The sequence below is a fragment of the Hyaena hyaena genome, unplaced genomic scaffold (genome assembly GCF_003009895.1).
Source record: "Hyaena hyaena isolate Hyena2069 unplaced genomic scaffold, ASM300989v1 scaffold_2052, whole genome shotgun sequence".
NCBI classification, from domain to species: domain Eukaryota; kingdom Metazoa; phylum Chordata; class Mammalia; order Carnivora; family Hyaenidae; genus Hyaena; species Hyaena hyaena.
The window spans coordinates 76385-102095 of record NW_024082690.1 but is presented as its reverse complement, the minus strand read 5'-3'; the positions used below and the strand labels follow the sequence as shown (position 1 = coordinate 102095).

Below are 25711 nucleotides of genomic sequence, written 5' to 3'. Positions count from 1 at the left end.
TACCTTTTACTGATTTCAGTGCAGCCAGAGCAAAATAAAGGTTCCCTTTGCTTCCTCCATTTCATCGGTAGCTTTATGTGCATATTATCATATGTTTCTACTTCTTACTTGATAGAGCTAATCTTCCCTATAGGAGAAATAGGAAAGAATGACATTCTAAATCTAGAATAACAGGAAAACAATTCCCAAACTTTATGGTACCCGAATTAGTCATCTTTGTGCAAAATAATAGAGTGCCTACCTTCAATACTCTCTCCTACTTGTCACCCAAAAGGTACAATTGCTCTGTGTCCGTGTAAAGATTAACGATTCCCTATGGACTGCTCCTTAATAGCCAGCGAAGAAGAGATACTAATCGCAGGCACAGGTACATCTCCCCACTTCCTCCCCAAAAAACAAATGAAGGGCAGAAGAAAAAGGAAAGTGGTTAATTTGATCATCACTGCTCTGAAACATTAGTGACAATACAAAGACCTAAAGTAGCACTTTACCAACTTGACCCCTCATGCACCCAGCCTGCCTTATTGCAGGAGACTCGCCACCTGGATCCCAAACAAGGCCTTTCCGCCTCACAACACGGAGGAAGCTCCAGCCAACGTGGGGCGGGCGGGGCTTGGGCTCTTCCGGCCCGCCCCCTCCAGCGCGTTTGGTATCTGCGTCGGGGGAGGAGTCTCTTGTCCCTCCGCGCGGCCCGTTCCGCCTCGGCTCCCGCTTCCTTTAGGCTGACGTGTCGGCAGTTCTTCAGCAGCTCCGCGAGTAGGGCGGTGATGGCGGACGCTTGGGAGGAGATCAGGCGGTTGGCGGCTGACTTCCAGCGGGCGCAGTTCGCCGAGGCCACACAGAGGTGCCTGACCCTCCCTCTCCGTTGCAGAATCCAAAATAGTCCCTTGGTAGTCACGCCTAGATCTGAGGCCGCGGATCCCGGGCTCTGGACCCCGCACCTTCCCAGCCTGTGTCACCGTTTTCGCCTTCACCCTCCTCCCTGAGCCTGGATTGTAGTTCTAAGTATAGTTCTCGGCGATGAAACCCGAAAGCTACTAAGCCCCGGAACCTCCCCCAGCCATGCCCCAGCCAAGTGCTGCCTCGCCCCGCCCTCCCGATGGCTGAAGCTGGTGACTTCTCGGTGTCTTAAGAGTGTCCTTCAGATCCTTATTTACCTGTCAAGTCCCTATGGCATCACTGATTATTTATACACTTCCTGACCTAGAATGAGCTGGAAGGGAGAGGCAACAACAAAATATAGTGCTTTGCCAATGCCGTGTTGACTCTAAACATTTTGCCTTTTTGTCCACCAGGGGAGGTGCAAGGCCAGATTCCTGGTCCCATCTGTCATTTTTAAGAACTCCCGGACACTGACATTTCTTGCAGACCCATCAACCTTGGCGGGATTGTGTCCTGGGCACCCTAACTCTGCTTTTTAATATTACAGAACACGAATACAATGTTATTAGAATCTTTTTTATCCACTGACTATCTCTTACTTTGGTGTTTGTGTTCCTAGTGGGGCCTGAAGACCTTAATCCCTTAATACTGTATTTTGTAGTACCGAGAGCAAACTAGGGAACATACTTAAGAGCTGGGACGACAGTTACGGTCATGGTTTTCTTAGGTCATATTTCCTGCCTGCAGATCAATAGTAGTAGTGAGGCAATTATACACTTTTAAGAAAATTCAGTTTGTTTGGTTTTGTTTTTTTTTACTGAACTTAAACTGGGAATTGAAGTCAAAGTAGGGCAGGGTTTTTTTCTTACCTAAATTATATGTGCTAACTTCTCTATTCAGATTTGAAGAGTAGAAGCAGGGCTGGAAGAGAGAGCAGACTCGAAATTCTATAATAGAAGGGTTTGTACCAATTAGGTACATGGTTTAAGTTTATGTAAACCTGCTTACTCCTAAGAGGTGTGTGTGTATTATCACATTGAATCAGTATGGTTATACTAATCAAAGATACAGATTTTGTAATATAGATCTTAGTGACTCTTTACCAAAATTTTTTAAAAAGCCCATTTTCATACCTTGTTGAGTTTGTTAAGCACCAAATGTATCAAGTGCATTTTAAAACTTCTTGTTTCCCTCAGGTTATCAGAGCGGAACTGCATTGAGATTGTGAATAAATTGATTGCTCAGAAACAGCTAGATGTAGTTCACACACTTGATGGGAAAGAATATATTACTCCAGCCCAAATTAGTAAAGAAATGAGAGATGAGTTACATGTCCGAGGAGGTAAGTAATTCCTTAGTTTTTTTGTTTTTGTTTTTGTTTTTGTTTTTTCCCCTTCTGGTTATTTGGAAGGAGGGAGGGACAGAAACTTAAAACATAAATAATAAATTATTTGGAGGGTATGGGACATCATTCTCAATTGTTAGTATGGAAATCAGCCTGAATATTTTTGATAGCTTCAAGTAAGGATGATCATATAATTTAAACAAAGTCAAGTATTGTCACTTTAGAAAATAGCATTTTTTTATTATTTTGAGTTATGTGTTGTGTGTGAATTAATCAACTATTCTTACTCATAGTACATGAATTTATTGCATGACCCAGGGGAGAGTACTTAGCTATCATCAGGAGGTAATTATGAAAGAAGAACATAGATTTTGAAAGATTACAGATTGTTGAAAATCAGAGCTATACTACCACTTTTTTAAAAAACTTACCTTTGAGTATTTGCAAATTAGGAAAAGATATGGTGCTATACCTATATATTGTAGGAAATGGAATTATAAGCATATAAAATAAGTGGGTTTTTTGTTTGAACAAACTACTGGACAAATTTGAACACTGTTTGATTAAAATATAAGCAACTGTGAAAACAACTCTTCATTAGATGTCATCAGCTATACCATTGGTGTTGGTTCATCTTCCTCCATAGTGCTAATAAAATATTAGCTATAATTTAGAATACTTGACAGATTTTCTTTTGCCAATATGTGGAAATCTACTCATTTCAAAAAATTTTTAAATGAGTTCATCTGAATTTAATTGTCAGTATCTCTTTGGTACAATCGATAAATTGTGCCAGGGAGATACAGCTTAAATCCATTGGTCTGACCAACTTGTGTATCAATTGATGTTCATTAGTGGCCTGCTGTGTCAAATGAAACTTTGAAAATAAATTATAACCTGTGTCTTCAGCCATGAAGACTTATTCAGCTAATGATTTGTGTTTGAAAACATTAATTATTGTAGCTCTATGTGCTTTGAAGAAGGAGGACTTCAACTGTGCAAAATGTATATCTGTTGAAATTTACAGTTTTTGGCTGGTATATACTTACATATAAATTAAAGTCAATGAATATCTTTTCCTTAAAGGTCGAGTAAACATTGTTGATCTACAACAGGTAAAATTTAAATTTATAAATTTTTTTCCTTTCTCAATTTTTTGGTACTAAGATTTAAGACTTCACTAATACTGGCATCTTATTTTGTACATATATGAAGAAATAGTTTTTATATCTCTCACTAATATATTTATTTAATTTAATAAGTTCTGACATATTGAATTGATTTAGTAAGTTCTTCTTTCCCAGTCATTTGCTTATTCTTTACCAAATAAACTCATAGTTATCATTTCTCATAGTAACAGGGTTTAAGTATTTAGAGAGAAAAAAATGTTCATGTTTACTTTAGTATGTGGAAAGAATAAAAAAATAAATTTTAAATTTAAAAAGAAGATATTTTTATAAAGTATAAGAGCACATGTCATCAGCAAGTTACACTATATCCAAGAAGCTGGAAAATCTTGTGTAAAACGTGCCTATTGTGTGACAATACAGCTTCTTAATGCAAACTTCCCTAGCAAGTGAAAATATAGATTTTAGAAATGAAAGTAAATAAGCAATAAATCCCTAATTTTTTATTTGGCTTACACTTTTCACAGTATTTCAAATCAATTTGAAATTCATCTAAGAAAAAGTACGTTTTTAAAAAGATAGTTTGGGGCACCTGAGTGGCTCTGTCGACTCTTGGTTTCAGCTCAGGTCATGATCACACCAATCATGAGTTCGAACCCCACGTCAGTCCCCACGTCAGTCTCTGTGCAGACAGTGCAGAGCCTGTCTGGAATTCTCTCTTTCCTTCTCTTTGCCCCTATCCCTCTCACACTGTCTCTCTTAAAATAAATAAACTAAAAAAAAAATAATAATAAAGCCATAAAAAGGTTAAAAAAATAGTTCTAACATATAGTTTCAAACTTAAGAAACAATATGAACTTGTCACTAATAGAATTTTTTTTTTCCAGGTAATTAATGTGGATCTGACTCATATTGAAAGTAGAATTGGTGACATTGTAAAATCAGAAAAGCATGTTCAGCTAGTGCTGGGACAACTGATAGATGAGTAAGTACAATATTTAAGAACATTTTTTTGTGTTTCTTTTTTTTCTCCCCATGCTGTTCAAATTTAGAATAATTTGCCCAGTTTGGCATTTTGTTTAGAATTCATAGGGCTGATTTTGATTTTTAGGGTCATTGTATTTAAAAAGTAAGTGCTTGGGGCACCAGGTTGGCTCAGTTGGTTAAACATCTCACTCTTCATTTTTGGCTCAGGTCACAATATCAAGGTCATAAAATTGAGCCTTGCCTCAGCTCTGAGCTGAGCATGGAACCTGCTTAAGATTCTCTCTCTGCCTCCCCCACTTGCTCTCCTCCACTCGCTCTCTTTCTCTCTTTCTCTCTAAGAAAAAGAAATTAAGTGCTTAATTGTATAGAATACTTGGGAGTAATAAAACCTTTGATTTTTTTTCTATTAAAGCAGCACAAAACAATTTTTACCATTTTTCCTCTGTGATCTTAATTCTGAAAGCAAATTTGTTCCAAAAATATTAATGAAAAATGACTGCAGAATTTACATTGTTTAAAAAAATTCCAGGGGCACCTGGGTGGCTTAGTCGGTTAAGCGTCCGACTTTCGCTTAGGTCATGATCTTGTGGTTCGTGGGTTTGAGCCGTGCGTCGGGCTCTGTGCTAACTCCCAGCTCAGAGCCTGGAGCCTGTTTCAGAGTCTATGACTCCCTCTCTCTCTGACCCTCCCCTGCTCACGCTGTCTCTCTCTCTCTGCTAGAAATAAATTAAAAAAAAATAAAAAAATAAAAATAAAAAAAAAATCCCAGCATTATCATTTGGTTATCCTTAAATTAATTACATTGATAAGAAAAATAATTTTCAGAATATGAATAATGATTTGTGTTTACCTAAACAAACCCTGTTCATTATTTTGTGAGCATACCTTATTGCACATAAAAAAGGAAAATAATCCTAATTTTTTTTCTTTAACTATTAGCAACTATTTGGATCGGTTAGCAGAAGAGGTAAATGATAAATTGCAAGAAAGTGGTCAGGTCACCATATCAGAGCTGTGTAAGACCTATGATCTTCCTGGAAACTTTCTGACACAGGTACTTTTTCTTCATAGTATAGTGTCTTTTCAGATAAATAGAAAATTTTAACTGGAAGAAAAAAACTAGATTTTACCATTAACAAAATTTTTGCAAGTGTTTGACTAGTTTCGGGATACTTCTTCATTGACGGCTCTGATGAGACCATTTAGAAGTGCTTATTTCTTTGTTCATAAAATAGTTTGACATTTTAGAATTACAGACATTTATTTTGTACACTAGAAAGTGTATGTGCTTTGGAGTTAAACAGACTTTGATTTGAATTCTACTTATGCCACTGCTTAGTTATCCAACGATAGGAAAATTATTTCACCTCTTTTGTGCTTCAACTTACATATCTTTAAAATGGGAATTATTGTCTTTTTCATAGACTTCGATAAGGTTATATACATGGTGTATCTCGTTAGATATCTGACACAACGGAGATACTCAATAAGTGATGGTTTTGTTTTGTATTTACTGGAATATATAAGGGAAAAGTCAAATCTCTTTTTAGGTATATATCTCTTTAAGAAAATCCAACTTACAAAAATTTACCAAACCATAATTGCAGGAGATTAATTTATAATACAAACAGGTTACTCACCCAATTTAAGAGAGTGATCTCCTATAACTGTATCTAAAATACTATGTGAATATAAATCTATTTCTGATATCTATAGCATATCCGAAGCCTAAGTTCTATTTTAAGTGAACAGATATATGTTAATCACAGAAGATCAAAAAATGTATTTTTAAAACACTTTTTAAAAGTATCAAAACAGCCCCCAAATGATTTCTTATAAAACTATGCTGTTGATACATTTTGAAAACATATATGATTTTGTAACATTTTTCAGTTCTAGTTTTCCTGAATAACATAGGCAGTATTTTAAAAAGTCATTAAGAAATTGTTTGAAATGCATTTTTTTATATCAGAAAACTATCAGCTAGGCTTCCTTGAGTAGCTTTAACTTATCTTAGGATGTGAAATATGTCCAGACTTATTTCAGATGTACCTGACTCCAGTCATAGTGTAGCTATGGTGAAGTACTCTCTTGGGGTTACCAGGAAATCATGTCTGTTAGTATAGAACTGTGGGTACAGGTAGCTTATTAATAATTACATCAGAGAAGGTAACTTTTTAGTTCTTATGTTTCCCTAGGTTTCAGAATGTTGGAATAACATTTATTTTACTCAGTGTTTGAAGCTCCAGATAGGGTCTTCTTCAAGACCCATGTATATGTCTTACTGTCTAAATGTTTCAGCTGCCTATATCTAGAAAAATTGGTTAATCATTCAATTTTATTTTACATTAGAAACAGCCCTTTTTACCAAGTATCTATGCCTTTTAACACATCAGCTATTTGACTCATTCAGTTCTTTGCCCTGCTGTGAGATTATGAAGTTTCCTACATCCTAAATCTTCATTTTAGCTTATACATCCTATGAATTTGTGCTTGTTGAAATTTCTCAATCATGCGGTTAATAAAACATCAACATGCATTGTACCTTTAATAAGACTATACAAATGTATATGTAGAATTTTATTCTTTCAAATTAATAAAAATTTGCATCTTTACCCTCAGGCACTAACTCAGCGACTCGGAAGAATTATTAATGGACACATTGATCTTGATAACAGAGGAGTAATATTTACTGAAGCTTTTGTAGCTCGACATAAAGCACGCATCCGTGGGCTGTTCAGTGCTATTACCCGGTAAGCCTGTTTTAAAGTGTGTGTGTTTTGGGGCACCTGAGTGGCTTAGTTGGTTAAGTGTCCAACCCTTGACTTCAGCTCAGGTCATAATTTCACAGTTCATGAATTTGAACCCCACATTGGGCATTGTGCAAAGCGCGAAGCCTGCTTGGGATTCTTTTTCTCTCTCCTTAGCCCTTTCTTGCTCGTGTTCTCTCTCTTAAAATAAATAATAATAAGTAAACAAAATTAAGTATGTATATTTTTACATTTCTTTGATCATGGTTTGCTTTTTTTTCCTATCAGCTTTTTTCCTTTTGTTTTTTGTTCTTTGTCTTTTTATTAAAATCATACTCAGAACCCTAGGATTTTAGACATATAAAAGCTTCTGGGAATGAAGATTCCAAAGCCTTAGAATGTAGCCAGACTCTCTCCAACCCACATCTCCACTCCCTCCCTTACTTAATCCCCCCAGATGCAGGTCTGCAGAACACCCGGATCAGTATATAAAGTCATCCTGGAATCATGGAAGGAGTTTGCAGTTTAAAGTCAGAAGTCCTTAGTCTATCACATAATAACCATGTGAGCTGAAGCAGATAAGTCAGTCACCTAACTCCTTTGAGCCTCAGATGGGGCTAGATGATTTTAGAACTGTTTTTACTAAATAATGTTCTACAATTCTAATGAGTAAGAATGTTAATTTCAAAATCACTTTAACTTTTCTAAAGTGAGAATTTCTGAAATGTTTGGAGCCTGCGTGACACTTCAATATGGAATTTAAAAAACCTACATTCTTAATTATCTCCTCTAGTCCTATATCATTAACTTTATCTCAGTGGTTTTTGGATCCTGTCAGTATTTAAATATGTCCAGGTTTCTCACATTTTAAAACAGTCAAACATCTGTCAACCCCATATTCTATTCCATCTACCATCTTGTTTGTCCCTTTCCTTAAAGCGAACCTTCTTAAGAGTTGATGTGTATCTACATTTACTAATCTCGGTTTTCCTACCTTCTGTCACTTCTCAACTCACCCATCTGGCTTCTACCACCTTGCAAAGCAATGATGTCAATGTCATGAACTCTAGTGGATACTTTCTGTCCTTGTTTTACTTGACTTTGCAGCAGCATTTAACTCCAGTTACACCTCTTCCTTCTTTCCTTCTTGAAATGTTCTCATTCCTTTTGTTGTTTTTGTTGTTGTTTTAATACTGCCCTTTATTGCTTTCTTCTTACTCCTTTGGTTTTGCTTTATATGTCACGTTTTTCTGTCTCTTTCTCCTTTCCCTAGCCTTTAAAGTTTTGTTTCAGGCCGTCTTTTCTTCTTAGCCCATCACTGCCTTCCTAGGTGACTTTACATTTCTTTTTTTAAGTTTTTATTTATTTATTTTGAGAGAGAGAGTATGTGGGAGGGGCAGAGAAAAAGGGAGAGACAGAATCCCAACCAGGCTCCTCACTGTAAGCGAGAGCCCAATGCAGGGCTTGAACTCACCAGCCGTAAGATCATGACCTGAGCCAAAATCAAGACTCGGAAGCTTAACCTACTGAGCCACCAAGGTGTCCTACCTTTCTTTTAAATTTCAGACTCTTATTACCCACCCCGCACCTCTGTTGAAATATTTTAGAAGTCTCTCTAATTCAGCATATTTAAGATAACTCACTATTGCTGAGCTACCCCACCCCATGCCATCTGAATTTATTCTTCCACTTGTATTTCCATTTTGTTAGTAAATGTTACTATCCAGTTGGTTTTGCCACAGAACTGGGAGTCCTCCTTTACATCACCCTTCTTTCACCGTCCCCTTTTTCAAAACACAAAGGCTTTTGAATTCTGTATTCTAAGTATTTATATACTCTTTCCTTGTCTATGACCATTCCCCCCACTTTAGTCCATTTTTTAACTGAACTATTTTAGTAGCTTTCTAACCAGTCTCCCTTCTTCTACTCTTATTACCTTCCAGCACACTTTTTTTTTTTTAACATGGAGCCACAGTGATTTCTTTTTGTCACTCAGCAAATCAAAGCAATTATTGACTACCTAATTTAAGACACTGGTACAAAAGACTTGGTTAGGGAAGAGAGCTTGCAATTTAATGCAACCATTTTTTTTTTTCTTAAATCATCTCACAGTTACAGACAAGTTGCAAGAGAACCTTTTTTTTCTGTCCTGTTTGACAAGAAGTTCCTGGCACAGTGTCCTGTCACCACAAACACTTTAATCTGTGTGTCCTACAAATAAGGGCACTGTCCTGTATAATCACATAACTGTAATACAAACATCAAAATACTGACATTGATACATTACTATCATCCACTCCTTGGATCTCATTCATGTTTTACCAGCTTTCCAATAATATCCTATATAGTAAAGGATCCAGTTCAGAATCACACATTGCATTTGATTGTCATGTCTCCTTAGTCACCTTCAATCTGGAACACTTACTTGGTCTTCTTTTTACTTTCATGACCTTGACAATTTTTAAGACCACAGGCCAGTTATTTTGTAAAATCTTCAGTTATGTTTGTCTGCTGTTTTTTCATTCTGATATTCAGGGTATGCATCTTTGACAAGAATATAACTGAAGTAATTCTGTGTTCTTGCCATTGAATCATATCAGGTGGTAAGCAGTTTAGATTTTGTAGTTACTGATGATGTGCATTATAACTTCTTAATAAGCAGATATCTATCTTTTAGGCTTCTCATAAAGATACTTGTTTTTCCCTTATTATTGACTATTGGGGGGAAGGGCAGTTTGAGATCATATAAATTATCCTCATTTTTATCAAACTTTCATTTATTTATATAAATCACTGTGGACTCATGGCTCCCTGACTTATTCATTGGATTAAAATCTATAATTATCATTACTTAGATATTTCTTAATTGGCTCTGATTTAGCTATTAGCCCACCCTCCAGGCTGGATTCTGTGTCCTTTTAATATGTCTCCATCATTCTTGAAGCACTTCTTTCTGGTACAACTAAAAGTTCTAGGCTCAGTTCATATTGTCCTTGGCCTAACCCTGGAATCAGCCATTTCCCCAAAGAACCCTGGTTCTTTTCAGTGTACTATTTACAGACTGAGATCTGGACACTAAATTGCTTATTGCTGTTTGGATGTCACTGCTCCCAAGCCCTGTCAGCAGACAAATTAAGCGATACACATACACATGTGTTTATACCCGTCTCTAAATCTATTTTAGTCTTTTTTATGTTTATCAAAAACCATGAGTTCACACTGATACTTCCCGTTCCCTTCCAAGCCCCCATTAGTTTTGTTCTAGCTTTGCAACTCCCTTCTTTGACCATGAGAAACCTAACTCCTGCTATTCTTAATATCCAGTCCATCCTTTAACAATGCAGAGGTTAGGGACATCCACCCCATGCCCACACTGCAGTTGAAAATCTGCAATAGCTTTTGGCTCCCCCAAAACCTAACTATTAATAGCCTAGTGTTTACCAGAAACCTTAACAATGCAATGACAAATAGTTGAGTAATGCATCTTTTGTATGTTATATGTATTATGTACCATATTCTTATAAGTAAACTAAGCTAGAGAAAAAATATTAAGAAAATCATAAGAGAAAATACACTCATAGTACTGTCCTCTCTCTATATATATATGTATGTATAATGTGTGTATATATAAAATCTACATATAAGGTGGACCCTTGTGGTTCAAATCCACACTGTTCAAGGGTCAGATATATTTACTTATTTGATTAATTCCCCTTTATGTGACTGAGCTCCCACTGCTGCTACAGCTCTCTTCCCTATGCCTTCCTTTCTCCACATAGGCTATGACAGCTGGCACCAAATCACCCTCCTAACATAAGAAACTGGTGACAGTAGTTTTTTCTGGGAAAAGAACTGCATAGCTGGGTGATAAAAATGAAGGGAGCTTTAATTTTGTAACTCTTGTACTCTTTATATTTATTACTTGGTCAAAAAATTAAAAACTAAAAATATAGGGGCACCTGGGTAGCTCAGTCAGTTAAGCATCTGACTCTTGATTTTGGCTCAGGGTCATGATCTCATGGTTTGTGAAAACAAACCCCACGTTGGGGTCTGTGCTGTCAGCACAGAGCCTCCTTGGGATTCTCTCTCTGTCTCTCTCTCTCTGCTCCTTCCCCACTTGTGTGCATGTCCATGTTCTTTCTCTTTCAAAATAAGTGAATAAACATTTTTAAAAATAGTAAAAATAGATTATCCTATTGACAAATATTTGTCTTTTTTTCTTTGACTAAGTATAGAGGTGAGTGTAGTTATCATTAGGTTCAGCAAATAGTGTTTTTTCTGACTCATAGCATCCCTGAGTTTCTCTATGTAGAGGCATATTCAAACCATGAGGGCAAAACAATTCTGAGCCTCAAAAGATTTGCTAGGCTGTGTGGCTCCCAGATAGCTCCACTTAAAGTACCATATTGTCATGTTTGTCTCTTAAATATAAGGTACCATCCCACTTTTCTGGCCTAACTTCAGAGAAAACACTTCCATCTCTGATTTTAAAAGGGTTTATATTGTTGTTATAGGTAGCCAGAAAAAGAACAGGAAATAATTAGAAGAGTGAGATATATAGGAATACCAAACTATATTGTACTCCAAATTGAAATAGAAATTCAACAGCTAAGTTTTATTGTACAAAAAAAGATAGAAATTTTGTGCAATTTTGTTCAATTAAACATTTACTGAACACCCACAGTAAGTTATGAGCCCAGAAAGTTTAAGACAAAGTCCTTCAAGGAACCCTCTACATTTTTGTGGGAATGTGTTTAGGTGGAAGGGTATGGAAGACACACAAAAAACGTGAGCAAGTTGTAATAATTATAAACAGAGGAGAGCAACCTTCACTGAGCACCTAAATGGACCTAATTATTTTAGGGGCTCTAGATAATTTAGCTGAAAAGGTAGGGTAAAGTGATTTAATAAAAAACAAATTAATCTACATAAGAATTTGGTAAAAATAATGATTTAGTCAAAAATTTCCAAATATAGGGGTTTTAAATATCAATTCATATTCAGACAAATGTTCCTTCTCTCCCAAGTTTGTCGTAGAGAAAATTTATAACATCTTGACTAATCAACAATAGAGGATCTAGTACTTGGAATAACTTAAAAGTCTCTTAATTATATGCATAAAAATAAAAACACAGACTAAACCCAAACCAGAAAATAGGCATAATTGACTTAAATAGGGAAAATATGTATAATCAGGTCATTTTCCTTATATTTTCCTTTACTTAAAATAAAAGATAATTATTATAAAAGAAAAGGACTCACAGCAATCTATCCAAAAGAAAACAAGAGATATGTCCATACAAAGACATGAACATGAATGTTCACAGCAGCATTATTCATAATACCCCAAACTGGAAATAATCCAGATTTCCATCAACCGATGGATGGATAAACAAAATGTGGTATCTCCATACAGTGGAATTTTTTTCAGCATTAAAAAGGAATGAATATTGATTCATGCGTCATAATACACAAACCTCAAAACCATGCTAAGTCAAAGAAACTAGACCTAAGAGACCACATATTGATTCCACCTATGCGAAATTTCTACAAAGGCAAATTTATAGAGGCAGAAAGCAGATCAGAGTTCCTCTAAGACAAGAGGTGGAGGCAGGAATTAACTGCAAACATCTATGAAGAAACTTTTTGGGTGATGGAAACATTTTAAGACTTGAGAACTATTAGTGATTGTTACTCAACTTCATAAATTAATTAAGATAATTTAATTGTATAAAATTGATTGGATATGATATGTAAATTATACCTCATTAAATCTGTTGTTTTTTTCCTTAAAAAGACATACACAGTCATTATAGAAAGTAGGGGTAAACAAAAAGGAACATTTTAAGTGGATCCCTCCAAGTCATCCACCTAATCTAGGAGTATATCATTCCAGGTTGCTTTCATTATATATACAGGATTTCATTTTTCTTCAAAAACAGAATCCTGTAACATTCACTTCACTATTCCCAGGTGGGAAAAGAGCCTCCCAGAGAGAAAGAATAGAATGAAGAAAAACAAAGTAAAGGCAGATCAAGTATCACTAAATCAGAAGTAGAAAGTTGGTAAGAAAGTAAATTTTGATCCTGAATTGTGGAGACAGACCAGTTCCCCTGGAATTTCTATAGTGTAATTCTGATTAAGGATGTAAAATGTGGTGGTTTTGGGGGTCTTCATTTTTTTTTCTTTGAAATTAATCAGCATATGGGGTGCCTGGGTGGCTCAGTCGGTTAAGCATCTGACTTCAGCTCAGGTCATGATCTCACGGTTGGTGAGTTTGAGTCCTGCCTCAGGCTCTGTGCTGACAGCTCAGAGCCTGGAGCCTACTTTGAATTTTGTGTTTCCCTCTCTCTCCACCCCTTCCCCACTCACACTGTGTCTGTCTCTCTCTCTCTCAAAAATAAATAAACATTAAAAAAAAATTTAAAGAAAAAGTTTTAACTTAATCAGTGTTCTTCACAAACTACTTATACTAGTTATTTTTTTAATTCATAAACATGTGTGACTATAATGAGTAAGAAGTTCTTTTTCTTTCTTTTCATAAAGGCCTACAGCAGTGAATTCCCTCATTTCGAAATACGGATTTCAAGAGCAGCTGCTTTACTGTGAGTTACTTTATATTATATGTCACTTAATTAGCTGCTGATTAGACTATTAATGTAAAACTTACTAATTTTTCATATTTTTATCTCCTCTAATGTTAGAACTTACATAACTGAAATATTTCTAGTTGGAAAGTTTCTCTATTCCAATTTTCATGTACATATTATCTGTTATATCCACCAAACATTTAGTGTTGGCTTACCTCCAGAGGAGCAGAATGAAAAACAAAAGTTTATGTGTGTGTGTGTGTGTGTGTGTGTGTGTGTGTGTGTGTGTGTGTAGAATACTGCTGTGCATATACATTTATAGAGATAAATTTAAAATTGTAGGATTAAGAATAATCTTCACTTTGTTTCTTACAGGTTTTTACTACATTTTCTAACATGAAAATAAATATTGTTTTTCTAAAAAATTTTTACAGAGGTGCCAGCCTGGCTTAGTCAGTAGAGCATGTGACTCTTAATCTCAGGGTCATGATTTCAAGCCCCACTTTGAGCATAAAACTTACTTAAAAAATGAATGAGTGAATGAATAAAATATTTTTAAAGTAAAAAATTTTTACAAAGAGGATCATACTAATAAAAATATATTTTTAGCATTCAAACAGCATTTTAATATTTCCAAAATAGTCTTGGTCCATTACCTGTATTATGTGTGTGCTTGTGAAGCTCTTACCAGGTTTTGAGGGGTTTTTTAAAGCTTTGTTGGAATAATTTTTAAGAACAATGACTTAATCTTTCAGCTCAGATATCTGTGCAAATAGAAGAATTAAAATGAATAATGAAAAAGAAACTCATGTATAAAACTAAAACTTAATTTTCACTCACCATATTTTTCAGAATATGAAATTAAATTTAAATTTTTAAGAGAAATTTCAAATGTAACATATTGGAATCTACTAATTGGAGATTAGTGAGATTTCATGATCATGTATAGTTCTTCAGAATAATAATTGATAACTTGATTACTTTAACATAGATTTATGTTGTATAGTCACAGAATTTAAAATTATGTGTTGCAGTCTGATGAAAACTCTATTTCTCCAATGTACCATAATTTACTCAGCATTAAAATCCTGAAATTCATATGTAAACTAATTTTTATTTCTGGGAAAGGCTAATTTTCATAAACATTTCTTTGCCAGGCGTCTTATGATGTACTCGCTGATTCACTTAGAAACAACTCCTTCCTATCTGCTTTGTCTTTTTCAGGGGATCTTGATATCAAACAACATGTTTAGTTAAATATTATGGCTTAAATAAACAGCATGTATTTTATGTTAATGACAGTACTATCCAGTTTTCAGACTGGCATCAGTCTTTTGATGAGGATGATGGTGATTGATGACAGTGGTGATGGTGGTTGTGCTGATACTTAGTTAACATTTACTGAGTGGTTATTCACTTAACTTGAATACAGCAATGCTGTAAGACAGTTATTACATCCCTATTTCATGCTGAGAAAATTGAGGCATACCTGAATGACTCGCACAGTTTTTGTCAGGGAGTAAGTGACAGAGTTGAGGTTTAGACTTAGGGTGTCCAGATCCAGATTCATCCTCTTAACCATGACATTATACTTCTCTTGCATGTGTTGCTTCAATTTAAATAGTAGAAATCTAATAACGCATAAGAAGTTTCATAACTTTATTTCACACAGTTGACTCTAATGTGATCCTGGTATCCTGAATTTTCTAAACATGAGAAATTGAACTTGGTAACACCAGTGATTGCTATTAACTGTTCTCAAAGTGTTTAGTCATCCACTTTCCAACATATCATAAGATAAATAATAGCATGATTTTTCCCCAAAATTACTCTAAGAAATTCAACGTTAGTATTAACTAGTCCAAGTTACAAGTTCAGCACCTTTAGCTAATTGCCAAAATGTCCTGAATTTATGACCTCAGCATATTCTTATAAATGGCAGGGAAGTTTTGTCTAAAATATAATGTCTTCACTTATGCTAAAGGTAAGAATGACTAAATTGTGAAATAGTATTTTACTTTTTGACATTATACCTGCTCTAATTTATTTCTATTTGGTTTGTTAAGCTGTGCTTGAGGAACTGGTTAATAGTGGACGTTTACGAGGCACTGTGGTTGGTGGGAGACAGGATAAGGCAGTGTTCGTTCCTGACATTTACTCCAGAACACAGAGCACCTGGGTGGATTCCTTTTTCAGGCAGAATGGCTATCTAGGTAACTATTTCTTGTTTTCTTTGAAATTAAAACTTCTAATACTACATATGTCCTTGGAAAGTATTGTATTAGTCCTGGGAGTACACATTTTACTGTTGGCAGCAGATTATAAAGTTTCTCTTTGAGTATAAAAGTAGTTACACTGCAGGGTTTTGTTGATTTTGGAATTGAGTTTAATTTCATAGTTATTGATCATTTGTAACATAGGAAGGCCAAAAGCTGGTATTGATTGTTACCAACATTCTAGTGATATGATACTATTACAACTTCAAGTATATTTTATGAAGTTGCCCAGTTGTTCAGTTACATAATCTTGGAAATACTTTATTGGTTATCAACTTTACAGTGTTCATTTTTATTAGATATCCACTCCTTCAGAAACCCTGAAATTATTAATTCTGTTTCTAAGGTTCTGTATTTGGATAAAGTAGATAGACTGAATTTCATCATTAAAACAATTAGCAAATATATATACATATATATTACACACACACATATATATGTGGCTCATATGTATACATATATATAGATAGATGTTGCTTACTTAGTTTGATCAATTTCATAACCCAAGTCAAATCATGTAAGGGTTCAGTTCCTTTCTAAGTAATAAACCTATAAGACATTAATGTTCAAGCGATTTAAATGCATGCTAGAATACTAGGCTGCATTTATGTTTTCTTGGCTTTCTATAATGTACTTTTCAGTTTTTTCAACCATGAACTTGGATTAGAACTTCGTTATAATTAATTTTCTGAAATATTATTTGGGGATAGGGGACAGTAGCTATCTTCTATAACTTTAATGACTGTAAATTGAAGTCTTTTTTTATACTTTTGTTTTATATGCTAAGTCTCTTACTAGTTTAGACTAGAGAATTACTTTGCCTAAGTTGTCTGATTCCTTTAGTTAACTGTAATAAGCAAAACAAATTGCAGTTTTTGTTTCTTTACTCAAATTTCTACATTCCTCTTAAGCCCCATTTCTACTTTATTGCTCTGTAGTTCTCATATTTCCCTTTGACCCTTCAACTGCAAGAGGGAGTGACATAGCTGGGATGGAGGAAGTGTTTGAACTAATTGTTCTATGAATATGATTAGTAATAAAAATTTGGGAAGATAGCCTAACCAGGGAATAGGCTGTGGTGCATTTCTATGCTTTATTCTTTACAAAAATAAATTAGAATATAGTGCATTCACAAAGAATAGGTGTCAGTAGAACTTAATTTTTTTCCTAAGGTTTCTAAAAGGTGTGAATGATCGACAGTTCTATTCCAATGTATTCCTTTCTAATTCTGTTGGTGATTTATATCTAGAATTTGATGCTTTGTCCAGACTTGGAATCCCAGATGCTGTGAGCTATATAAAGAAAAGATACAAGACTACACAACTCTTGTTTTTGAAAGCAGCTTGTGTTGGTCAAGGACTTGTGGATCAGGTGGAAGCATCAGTAGAGGAAGCCATCAGCTCTGGAACATGGGTTGATATTGCCGTATGTTTTATCCTTTCCTTGTTAATTTTTCTTTAAATCAAGGACAACTGATATTCACTAGTATATGGCCATTTTAAGTATTAGGATACATAAAGTTAGTCTTGGCTTTATAGCCAAATTCTAGCAATCATTGTTATAGAAAAACTATCTCAAGCATCCTTAAAGACTTTATAGCTTTTGAGATAGAATGACCTTTTATATATGGACAGACATCATCCACAATTCCATAAACCTCAAAAGAAACAAGCTCATAGAACACTCATATCAGCCTTGCCATATACAGAAATTGATGAGATTTCTCTCAGTCTTATCCAAGCACTTAGTTTACTGACATCAGGCATTAATGTAGCATTTGTTTTGTATCCTTTATCCATTCATTAACCTCTGCTCATGTATTAACATGAGCTGCTTTAGCCCTAATACTGTTTTTACTTCAGTGTTCAATATTGACCTGCCTTTATTATGCCAAAAGATAAGTGTGGCTGAAGAAAAAGAAATACGAGGCCAACCCATTATTTGCTCATCAGTGCCTAGATTCTCTTTATAAAGCTAAAATTTACTTGTTTTGAATATACAAGTTTCCAGAGATTCCAGATATAAGTGTTCATTTATTCATTCAACAGATTTTATTTAGTACCATTTATGTGCCAGAAACCATTTTACTTGCTGGGAATGTAGTGTCCAGACAAGTTTCCTAGGAGGAGATAGTTAATGAAAATGATAATTTTAGATAGCCAAAGAGCTAAGAAGAAATCTGTTTTGGAGGTAAAGCTCTCAGGACTTGATGGTGGACTATTTATGGGTTTATGAGAGGAATTGAGTGTGACATGAAGGTTGGGGCCTGATCCCCTGAGTGGAGAACAGTACCATTAATTGAGAGGGGGGAAATGATGGGAGAAAGGTGGATGGGAGCTGGGAGTCTTCAGGTAGGCAGCTACAGTCAGCGTTGTCCTGGATATGTGAAATTTGAGATGCCTATTAGACATATGAGGAGAGAGGTTAGGGAAATCGTAGGCCGTAGAACTCCAGAGCTCAGAGGGATGATGAAAGCAAAAGTATAATTTGGGAGGCTATCAGCATAGCAATGGCTCTGAAGGCCACTGGACTTAATGAGCTCACCTAGGGATAGCATATATGTAACAAATGGTTTATCTGTCTGATATTGTATTTATGCTTGTTTTCATTTTGTTTCTCATTCTAGCCTCTGTTACCTAGTTCTTTATCAGTTGAAGATGCTGCAATGTTGCTTCAACAGGTGATGAGAGCATTCAGCAAGCAGGCTTCAGCTGTAGTCTTTAGTGACACTGTTGTAGTCAGTGAAAAATTCATAAATAACTGCACAGAACTTTTCAGTGAACTGATGCACCAAAAAGCTGAAAAGGTATGCCAGATTTCCTTTCCTCGACTAATCTTAGACTCATCTGACATCTTTTGAAAAATGGGGTAAGCAGGTTATACCCAGGAATGAAGACTGTTCATTTCCCTTTAATGTATCATTCCTTTTTATCTCCTCTCCTTCATTCGTTTTCCATTTCTTCATTCCCATCAGGACATGTATGTTAGAACTTAGGGAGCTGATTTTATAAATTGAAATCATCTAAATCATACGCTTCACAATTAAGCCACCTAAGGGTATTGGTCCAACGTTAAAATCCACAAAAATGTTATCTGTGGATAAATGCACAAATATGCTGTATATCCATCAATCACTACACTATATAGTCACTAAATCTAGCAGAGCCTTATTAATTTTACCTATTTGGGATGCACAAATGGGATATCTTACTGAGGAAATACATTGTTGCTATCAAAATTTATTAGTTCCTCAGAGCAAGTGCTTTCAAAGTGTTTAGAAGCAGGGGTCCTGCCAGGTCGGCTCTAACGAATATTCATGTCATGCTTCTAGTTAACAGCACCATCTACTTATAAAGCCTGCTCACAGACAGGTAGAACAAGCCCATTTATCTTAGACTGGTAATAAACTCATGAGTGCTTATTAAATATATAAATAATTTGTATTCATCTATATTCCTTTTAAGCTCTTCAATAGTTTTAAAAAAGAGAGAGAGATAAAAACATTAAAAAAAAAAAAAAAGGAAACATTTAAAGGGGCGCCTGGGTGTCTCCGTTGGTTGAGCATCCGACTTCGGCTCAAGTCATGATCTCATGGTTCGTGGGATCAAGCCCCATGTCGGGCTGACAGCCAGCTCAGAGCCTAGAGCCTGTTTCAGATTCTTTGTCTCCCTCTCTCTCTGACCCTCCCCTGCTCATGCTATCTCTCTCTCTCTCTCATAAATAAATAAATAAAACATTAAAAAAAGAGAGAGAGAAAGAGAGATAATTTGCTATGGCTTGCCTGCTAATAAGCAGCATTGAGGAGGATTGACAACAGTAAACCTCACTTCCAATCTCAACTTGTTTACTCTCTGTTTGACTTTAGACAAATAGATCTCCTGTTTCCACATGATGATGATAGCTCCTTACTTAAAGATAGTAAATAAAGGAGGGATGTATACAAAATGTCTGGTACATAGCTACCAGCTGCTAAATGGCTACCAGCTGCTAAATGGCTGCATTATTATTTGTGATCTTTTATTAAAATAAAAACATGGTCATCAGTTTTTCTTTCTTTCTGCTCCTCCCTCCAACTACAAAAATAAGTTCAGAAAAAAAAGGTGATTCTGTTGTTTGAACTGTCAGCATTCTAAACATTTTTCTTCAGGAAACCAAAAGCAAAATACCATTTTCACATGAAAATGTACTTTTGTCACTACAAATTTAGAGCCCTATCCCATTATGAAAAAACAGTTTCTGAACTTGGAAATAGTTCATTATTCTCAACATAAATTTTTAAAAAGCAGAGATAAAAAATGAGTTCAGAGGAAAAAACAGTTTAAATGACTAAGTGTGCAACTCATACATGGTCATTATGTTAGGGTTGGACGTAGAGATTTTGTTAATCTTTCTAGTAAACTTAGGTATCCAAGTGGCACTGTACCTGGGAGCCTCAAAAAGAAAAAGAGCAAGGGTCACCCTATTAAGCAGTGGTTAAAGAAAAAAAAAAGCCAAAGCCAAATTGTATCTGATGTTATGAGATCAGTTCTTCAATGACCAGATAGGATTTCTCTTTAGCTGATGACAGATTCAAAAAGCAAAGAACTGCAAGGGAAGAGACTGCTCTTTGGCAAAGGAGGGACCACCTTAGAGTAGCAGCTATTGGACTGAGCTCTGTACATCTTCTTAGCAATGGAATCAAACAAGAATCATCAGGATGAGTAACAATAATTGAGTATATAAATAACTTTTATTTCTGTGTTTTTGGTAATGCCATATATTTTTGCTTACCAAGAAAAGCATGATTTATTTCAGGAAATGAAAAATAATCCCGTTCATTTAATCACTGAAGAAGATCTGAAACAAGTCTCCATTTTAGAAAGCATGAATACAAGTAAAAAGGATAAAAAAGATGAACGAAGGAGAAAAGCAACAGGTAATAAATTATTATTAATCAAGAAGATTCAAAGATGAGTTTTTTTATGTGTTGCAGTGAACTTTGCATTTAATTTGAAAGCCCTTTTATTTGGTTGTTTTACCATTTACTGCTGAGTTAACCAAATCTTTTGCTAATGAATTATAAATTTTGATGATGAAAATGGAAATATTAGTGATTACATATTCTTTTTGATTTTAAGGACTAAGTTAATTTCATGACCTGGCCATCTTCCACTGGTTCACCTCCTCACCCTTCCTTTATGCTCCTGCCCAGGTAGCCTTTTCTCTTGAATCTCAGATTTGGCAAGTTTGTGGTTACCACTAGCTCTTCCTTCCACCTGAATATTCTCTCCTGAACTTCAGGGAACTGATTTCTTGTCATTCAAAACTCCACCTCAAATGTCAGTTCCTCAGAGAGGCCTCCTTCACCACCTGGAATAGTAGACACGGCCACTCTCCATCATATTATCTCCTGGCTTTTTTGCATCACTTTTATCACTGTCGTGCGTTTTATTATTTGGAAGCCTTGTCCATCTCATACATTCTTATTTCCCTGATCCTTAGAACACTTGATGGTATATTTTAGATGCTATGAAAATATTTATTGAATGAATGAATTTCCGAAGGAGATATTATTTCTTTCTTTTTTTAAATTAAGTCAGTGGAAATTATTCTAGGTAGCACATGTATTTTCCATACTTTTTATAGTAGGAACAATTTTATCTTCACTATATCAAGGTTAAAGAAATTAGACACTCAACGTATTTCATTAATAAATACCATGAGTGCTTATTAAATATATAAATAATTTGTATTCATCTATATTCCTTTTAAGCTCTTGAACATATGTTACAAAAACTTCAGTTTTTATTTGTTGTGGGAATTCACTCCTGTTTCTTTGAGATTCTTTCTTTCCTCTTCAAAAACATTTTTCTACAAGCTCTTTCATTTGATACTTTGAAATTTCTCTGTATTCTTCTGGGGAACCTATACAGTAAATTACTCCAATAGATCATAGTAGTATCACAGCCATGCATATTTTATCATTTTATTTGAAGATATACTTATAAATTTACTTTAATAAGTTAGTTGTACTTATGTCAGAATCGCTAGTCTGTTTTATTTCCTTCTAAAAATTCAGACTTCTCTAATCTTCATCTCACTGAAAGTACTATCATGTTGTAATAGGTTAGGTATAGTGCATGGAACAATGTCAAATATAAAAGCCTTCCCTAATAAGAAATATATTACCAAATGTAAAAAGGACATTTACCTTAGACTTGTGTTTTGAAAATTATATTTTTCTATCCTAAAAGCAAGGGAAAATAATAGAACTTAAAATTAGAAGACATGATGAAATTTAAAGGAATTCTACTTCAGATTTAGAAAAAGGTCTGTAGTTTATATGTCATTTTACTTTATTGGAAAATGAATCTTTTATGAAGAAACATATTTTCAATATTTTTCAGTATTTCAATACCATTATTGGAGAAGTATTCTATTTTGTTGAATACATACTTTAAGTGTAAATATGTAATGGCAGAGAAATACCTCAGTAAGATTACTTTTATTTACCAGTAGGTGATTGATAACTCTGTTTTTCTACTTACCCAATTTAATATTCATGGTCAACATGTATCAAGCAACCTGTTAATGTGTCAAGCATTGCTTTAACCCTAAGGATACAAACCTTAGTGAGACATGCTCCCTATTCTCAAGTTCATTGTCTTGTTGCATGGTGGAAGATTCAGGATGTGTTCTGTAAAAAGGTGTAATAATCTTTCAGCCAAGGAGACAAAACCAAAGGTAATTAAATTTGTGAAGTACCATAATGGAGATGTTAATGAGGCTGTGGTAACAGAGATGAGCAAATGAGGGCACATCTCTTTTGGGGAAGGTAGAAGAAGAGGTAAAGGAATGGGTTTGGTCAAGAAAAAGCCGGACAAACCTACAGAAAAGAGATGTCTTTGGAGAAGGAAGAAGAGACTGAGGAAGAGACTCTATTTAGAGCAGGTAAGCTATCCGAGTTGTGCAAACTCAAGATATTTTGTACTTTATTACTTTTTTATCGACTGTATTATAAAACTTCGTAATAAAGAAGCTCCAACCTTAAGTAGCACTGAAAAGTTAATTACTTGGCTTTTCTTGTTCTGCTGTAAAGTTAAATATGACAATATAGTGTTGTTTTCTAAAAATGGTAATTTAGTTAGGTAAGACTAATGAGTATCCTCTTCCACCAGAGGGCAGTGGAAGTGTGAGAGGAGGTGGTGGTAATGCCAGAGAGTACAAAATTAAAAAAATCAAGAAGAAAGGAAGAAAAGAAGAGGATAGTGATGATGAGTCATCTCACACTGGTATGTCCTTTATTGTACTCTTCCTTTGTATGTGCATGATTTTAAACATTTTCTTAGGATGCGTACTGTATACGCTCATACAAGAAGTCCTCACTTTGCAGTTTCCGTGGACACAAATTTCAGTTACCACAGTTTAGTTGATGACACCAGCCCCCCAACAACATGGTTCATATTTCAGTTACCAGCATATATTAGCTGTTAGTAATTGCATGAAGTATGAACTTTGCTGCTGGCTCCTCAGTCCACAGATTGGCACACAAATAACACAGGTGCATCATGAGCTATGATAGTCACATCGCTGATTTCAGAGGTTGTCAGTGACGGATCCCTGTGCCTCTCTTCTTCACTTTATGCGCAGACAATACATCACATAATTGTGTTGCCTCCTTGTCTCCCAGTGGTGAATGCATATGACATTTTACAAGATGGATAATCAAGGGAATCAGCCAACAAAGATGAAAATGCAGCAAAGAAATGGAAAGTGATAACACTGGAAATAAACTATAAATCAGGAATAAATGATGTTAGGGAAGAAGTAGCTGACTGTGGGAACGTTGGTATTGCCCTGCTCAAGAGACCAAGTATGCGACCTGATGAGCTTGGTAGAGGCGCGTTTACTGACATAAATGGGAAGCGGTCGTGACAGAAAGGATGAAAATGTTTTAGAGGAGGTGAGGTTGGCAGAAAACCTCCTAGTAAAGGAATTCTCAGAGATGTTTCATGACACTGAAAGAGCAAAGGATAAAATGCCATAAGCTAATCCAGAGTTTAAGAAAAGGAGTATGACAGTTTGCCAAGGCATAGAAAAGATGCTTGCTCTGGATTAGAAGTCACAGGATGAGAAGAAGCAAGTGCTCTTCAGATTATTTTTGTAAGTTTCTTACAAAGAAATAAAACACTTTCATGCTCAGAGTTTCTGATGAGCCAAATTACAGTGTGCTAAATTGTTAGTTTTCTTTTTCATTTCCCTTTATATTCATAACTAGCAGTAAGAACTTTTAATGTTTCCACAAACATCTTTAAAAGGTCACAGAACAATCAAATTTTCCCATTGTTTATTAAGAACACCTTGCACAGTTTTGGCTTGCATAGTCATTTTTATGGTTTCCCACTGCCTTGCAAAACGAAAAATATTATAATATTTTATAAAAAGTGGATTTCTGCATATTCAAGTAGGAAACACTAATTTTATGCATGTTTCAGTTTTATGGTAACACTTATGTATTGGTTGCTTCTGTTTAAAAAGGAGAAGTAACCATATGCAGCTTCCTTCTCCAAGATTTGTTATTGTGCAGTATTGTTAAGTTAGCAAGACACATGTTAGTTTTTCTAAGTTATAATTCTTCTATGTTTGTGTTTTAAATAAATTTACGTAATGAAATTGTGATACCTTCCTCTTCCTTTTCCCCAGTAAAAAGAAAAAAATTTTGAAATAATGATAATTTGATATTTTTATTTTACTTCTTCCACAGAGCTCATTTGGTATGGGCTGGAGCCAGAAGGCATAGAAATCAGTTGATGTGGCTTCAGCTGTTAGTAGTGTGCTACTACTAGTGATAGCATATTTGCTTAAGATCTATTTTTAAAGTATTCTAAGATAGGTAAAAATAGCTACTGTTCTCAACATGCATAAAACAATATTAATTAACTGTCTTCATAGCAGGGCAGCTGGATGGCTCAGTTGGTTAAGCATCCAACTTCAGCTCAGGTCATGATCTCATGGCTCATGGGTTTGAGCCCTGTTTCATGCTCTGTGCTCACAGCTGAGAGCCTGGAGCCTGCTGCAGATTCTGTTTCTGTCTCTCTCTGCCCCTCCCCAACTTGCTCGCTCGTTCGCTCTCAAATGTAAATAAACATTTTTAAAAAAATCTTTAAACCTATCTCCATAGAAACTATTAGCCCTGTTCTTATTTTAAGTAGTATTAAGATTGACTTACATGGGCTTTAATTTTTCATTGATAAATGAATTTCTCTATTCCCCAGATGTACTAGGTGTGGGAGACAGAAGGGGCATTTAATAAAATATTTCTATAGTATCTGGTAGCCATAAGTAATTATTAAATGAGGCATGTGTTACTTCTTTTGTGCATAGATTATAGAGAGGGGCCATAAATGTAGTAAAACCATTCTGCCTAAAAAATATAATTTCAGGGCTTTTGAAAAGGGATTGTGTGATAATCTCTGAAATGGGGGACGTAATCAGGTTCTCAGCTAAAAACAGCATCAACTCAGTCTGAAAGATTACTAGATAGAAATATAGTTTAATAGCTTGTAACATGCATGCTGGAAGCAAACATAGAAAGAGGAAACTATTTGATATGGAAGATCAGGAATGGATAGCAAATCTCAAAAAGACCCTTCTCTTCCAGTGTGTCTATCTGTTCTAAAACTATGTCAACTACTTAGATCTTGATGCATAGTGAAGATTGATTTTTGAGCTATTTTTTATTTTATTAGTTTTTTGTATTTCTTTTTTTTTTTTT

At 35.1% G+C, this 25711-nt stretch overlaps 1 protein-coding gene across 1 annotated transcript in view; it reads left to right on the top strand.

Annotated features, from left to right (window-relative positions):
- Nucleotides 1–705: 705 nt before the first annotated feature.
- The window catches only part of UFL1 (UFM1 specific ligase 1), a 33623-nt gene continuing 8617 nt past the window's right edge, over nucleotides 706–25711 (top strand). The window contains exons 1-12 of the mRNA XM_039225344.1: nucleotides 706–844; nucleotides 2079–2224; nucleotides 3314–3342; nucleotides 4242–4339; nucleotides 5281–5395; nucleotides 6964–7094; nucleotides 13638–13696; nucleotides 15748–15894; nucleotides 17207–17382; nucleotides 18584–18763; nucleotides 20752–20872; nucleotides 23115–23228. Coding sequence (XP_039081275.1) covers nucleotides 768–844; nucleotides 2079–2224; nucleotides 3314–3342; nucleotides 4242–4339; nucleotides 5281–5395; nucleotides 6964–7094; nucleotides 13638–13696; nucleotides 15748–15894; nucleotides 17207–17382; nucleotides 18584–18763; nucleotides 20752–20872; nucleotides 23115–23228 — 1393 coding nt within the window. The 5' untranslated portion in view covers nucleotides 706–767. The remainder of the gene's footprint in view (nucleotides 845–2078; nucleotides 2225–3313; nucleotides 3343–4241; nucleotides 4340–5280; nucleotides 5396–6963; nucleotides 7095–13637; nucleotides 13697–15747; nucleotides 15895–17206; nucleotides 17383–18583; nucleotides 18764–20751; nucleotides 20873–23114; nucleotides 23229–25711) is intronic.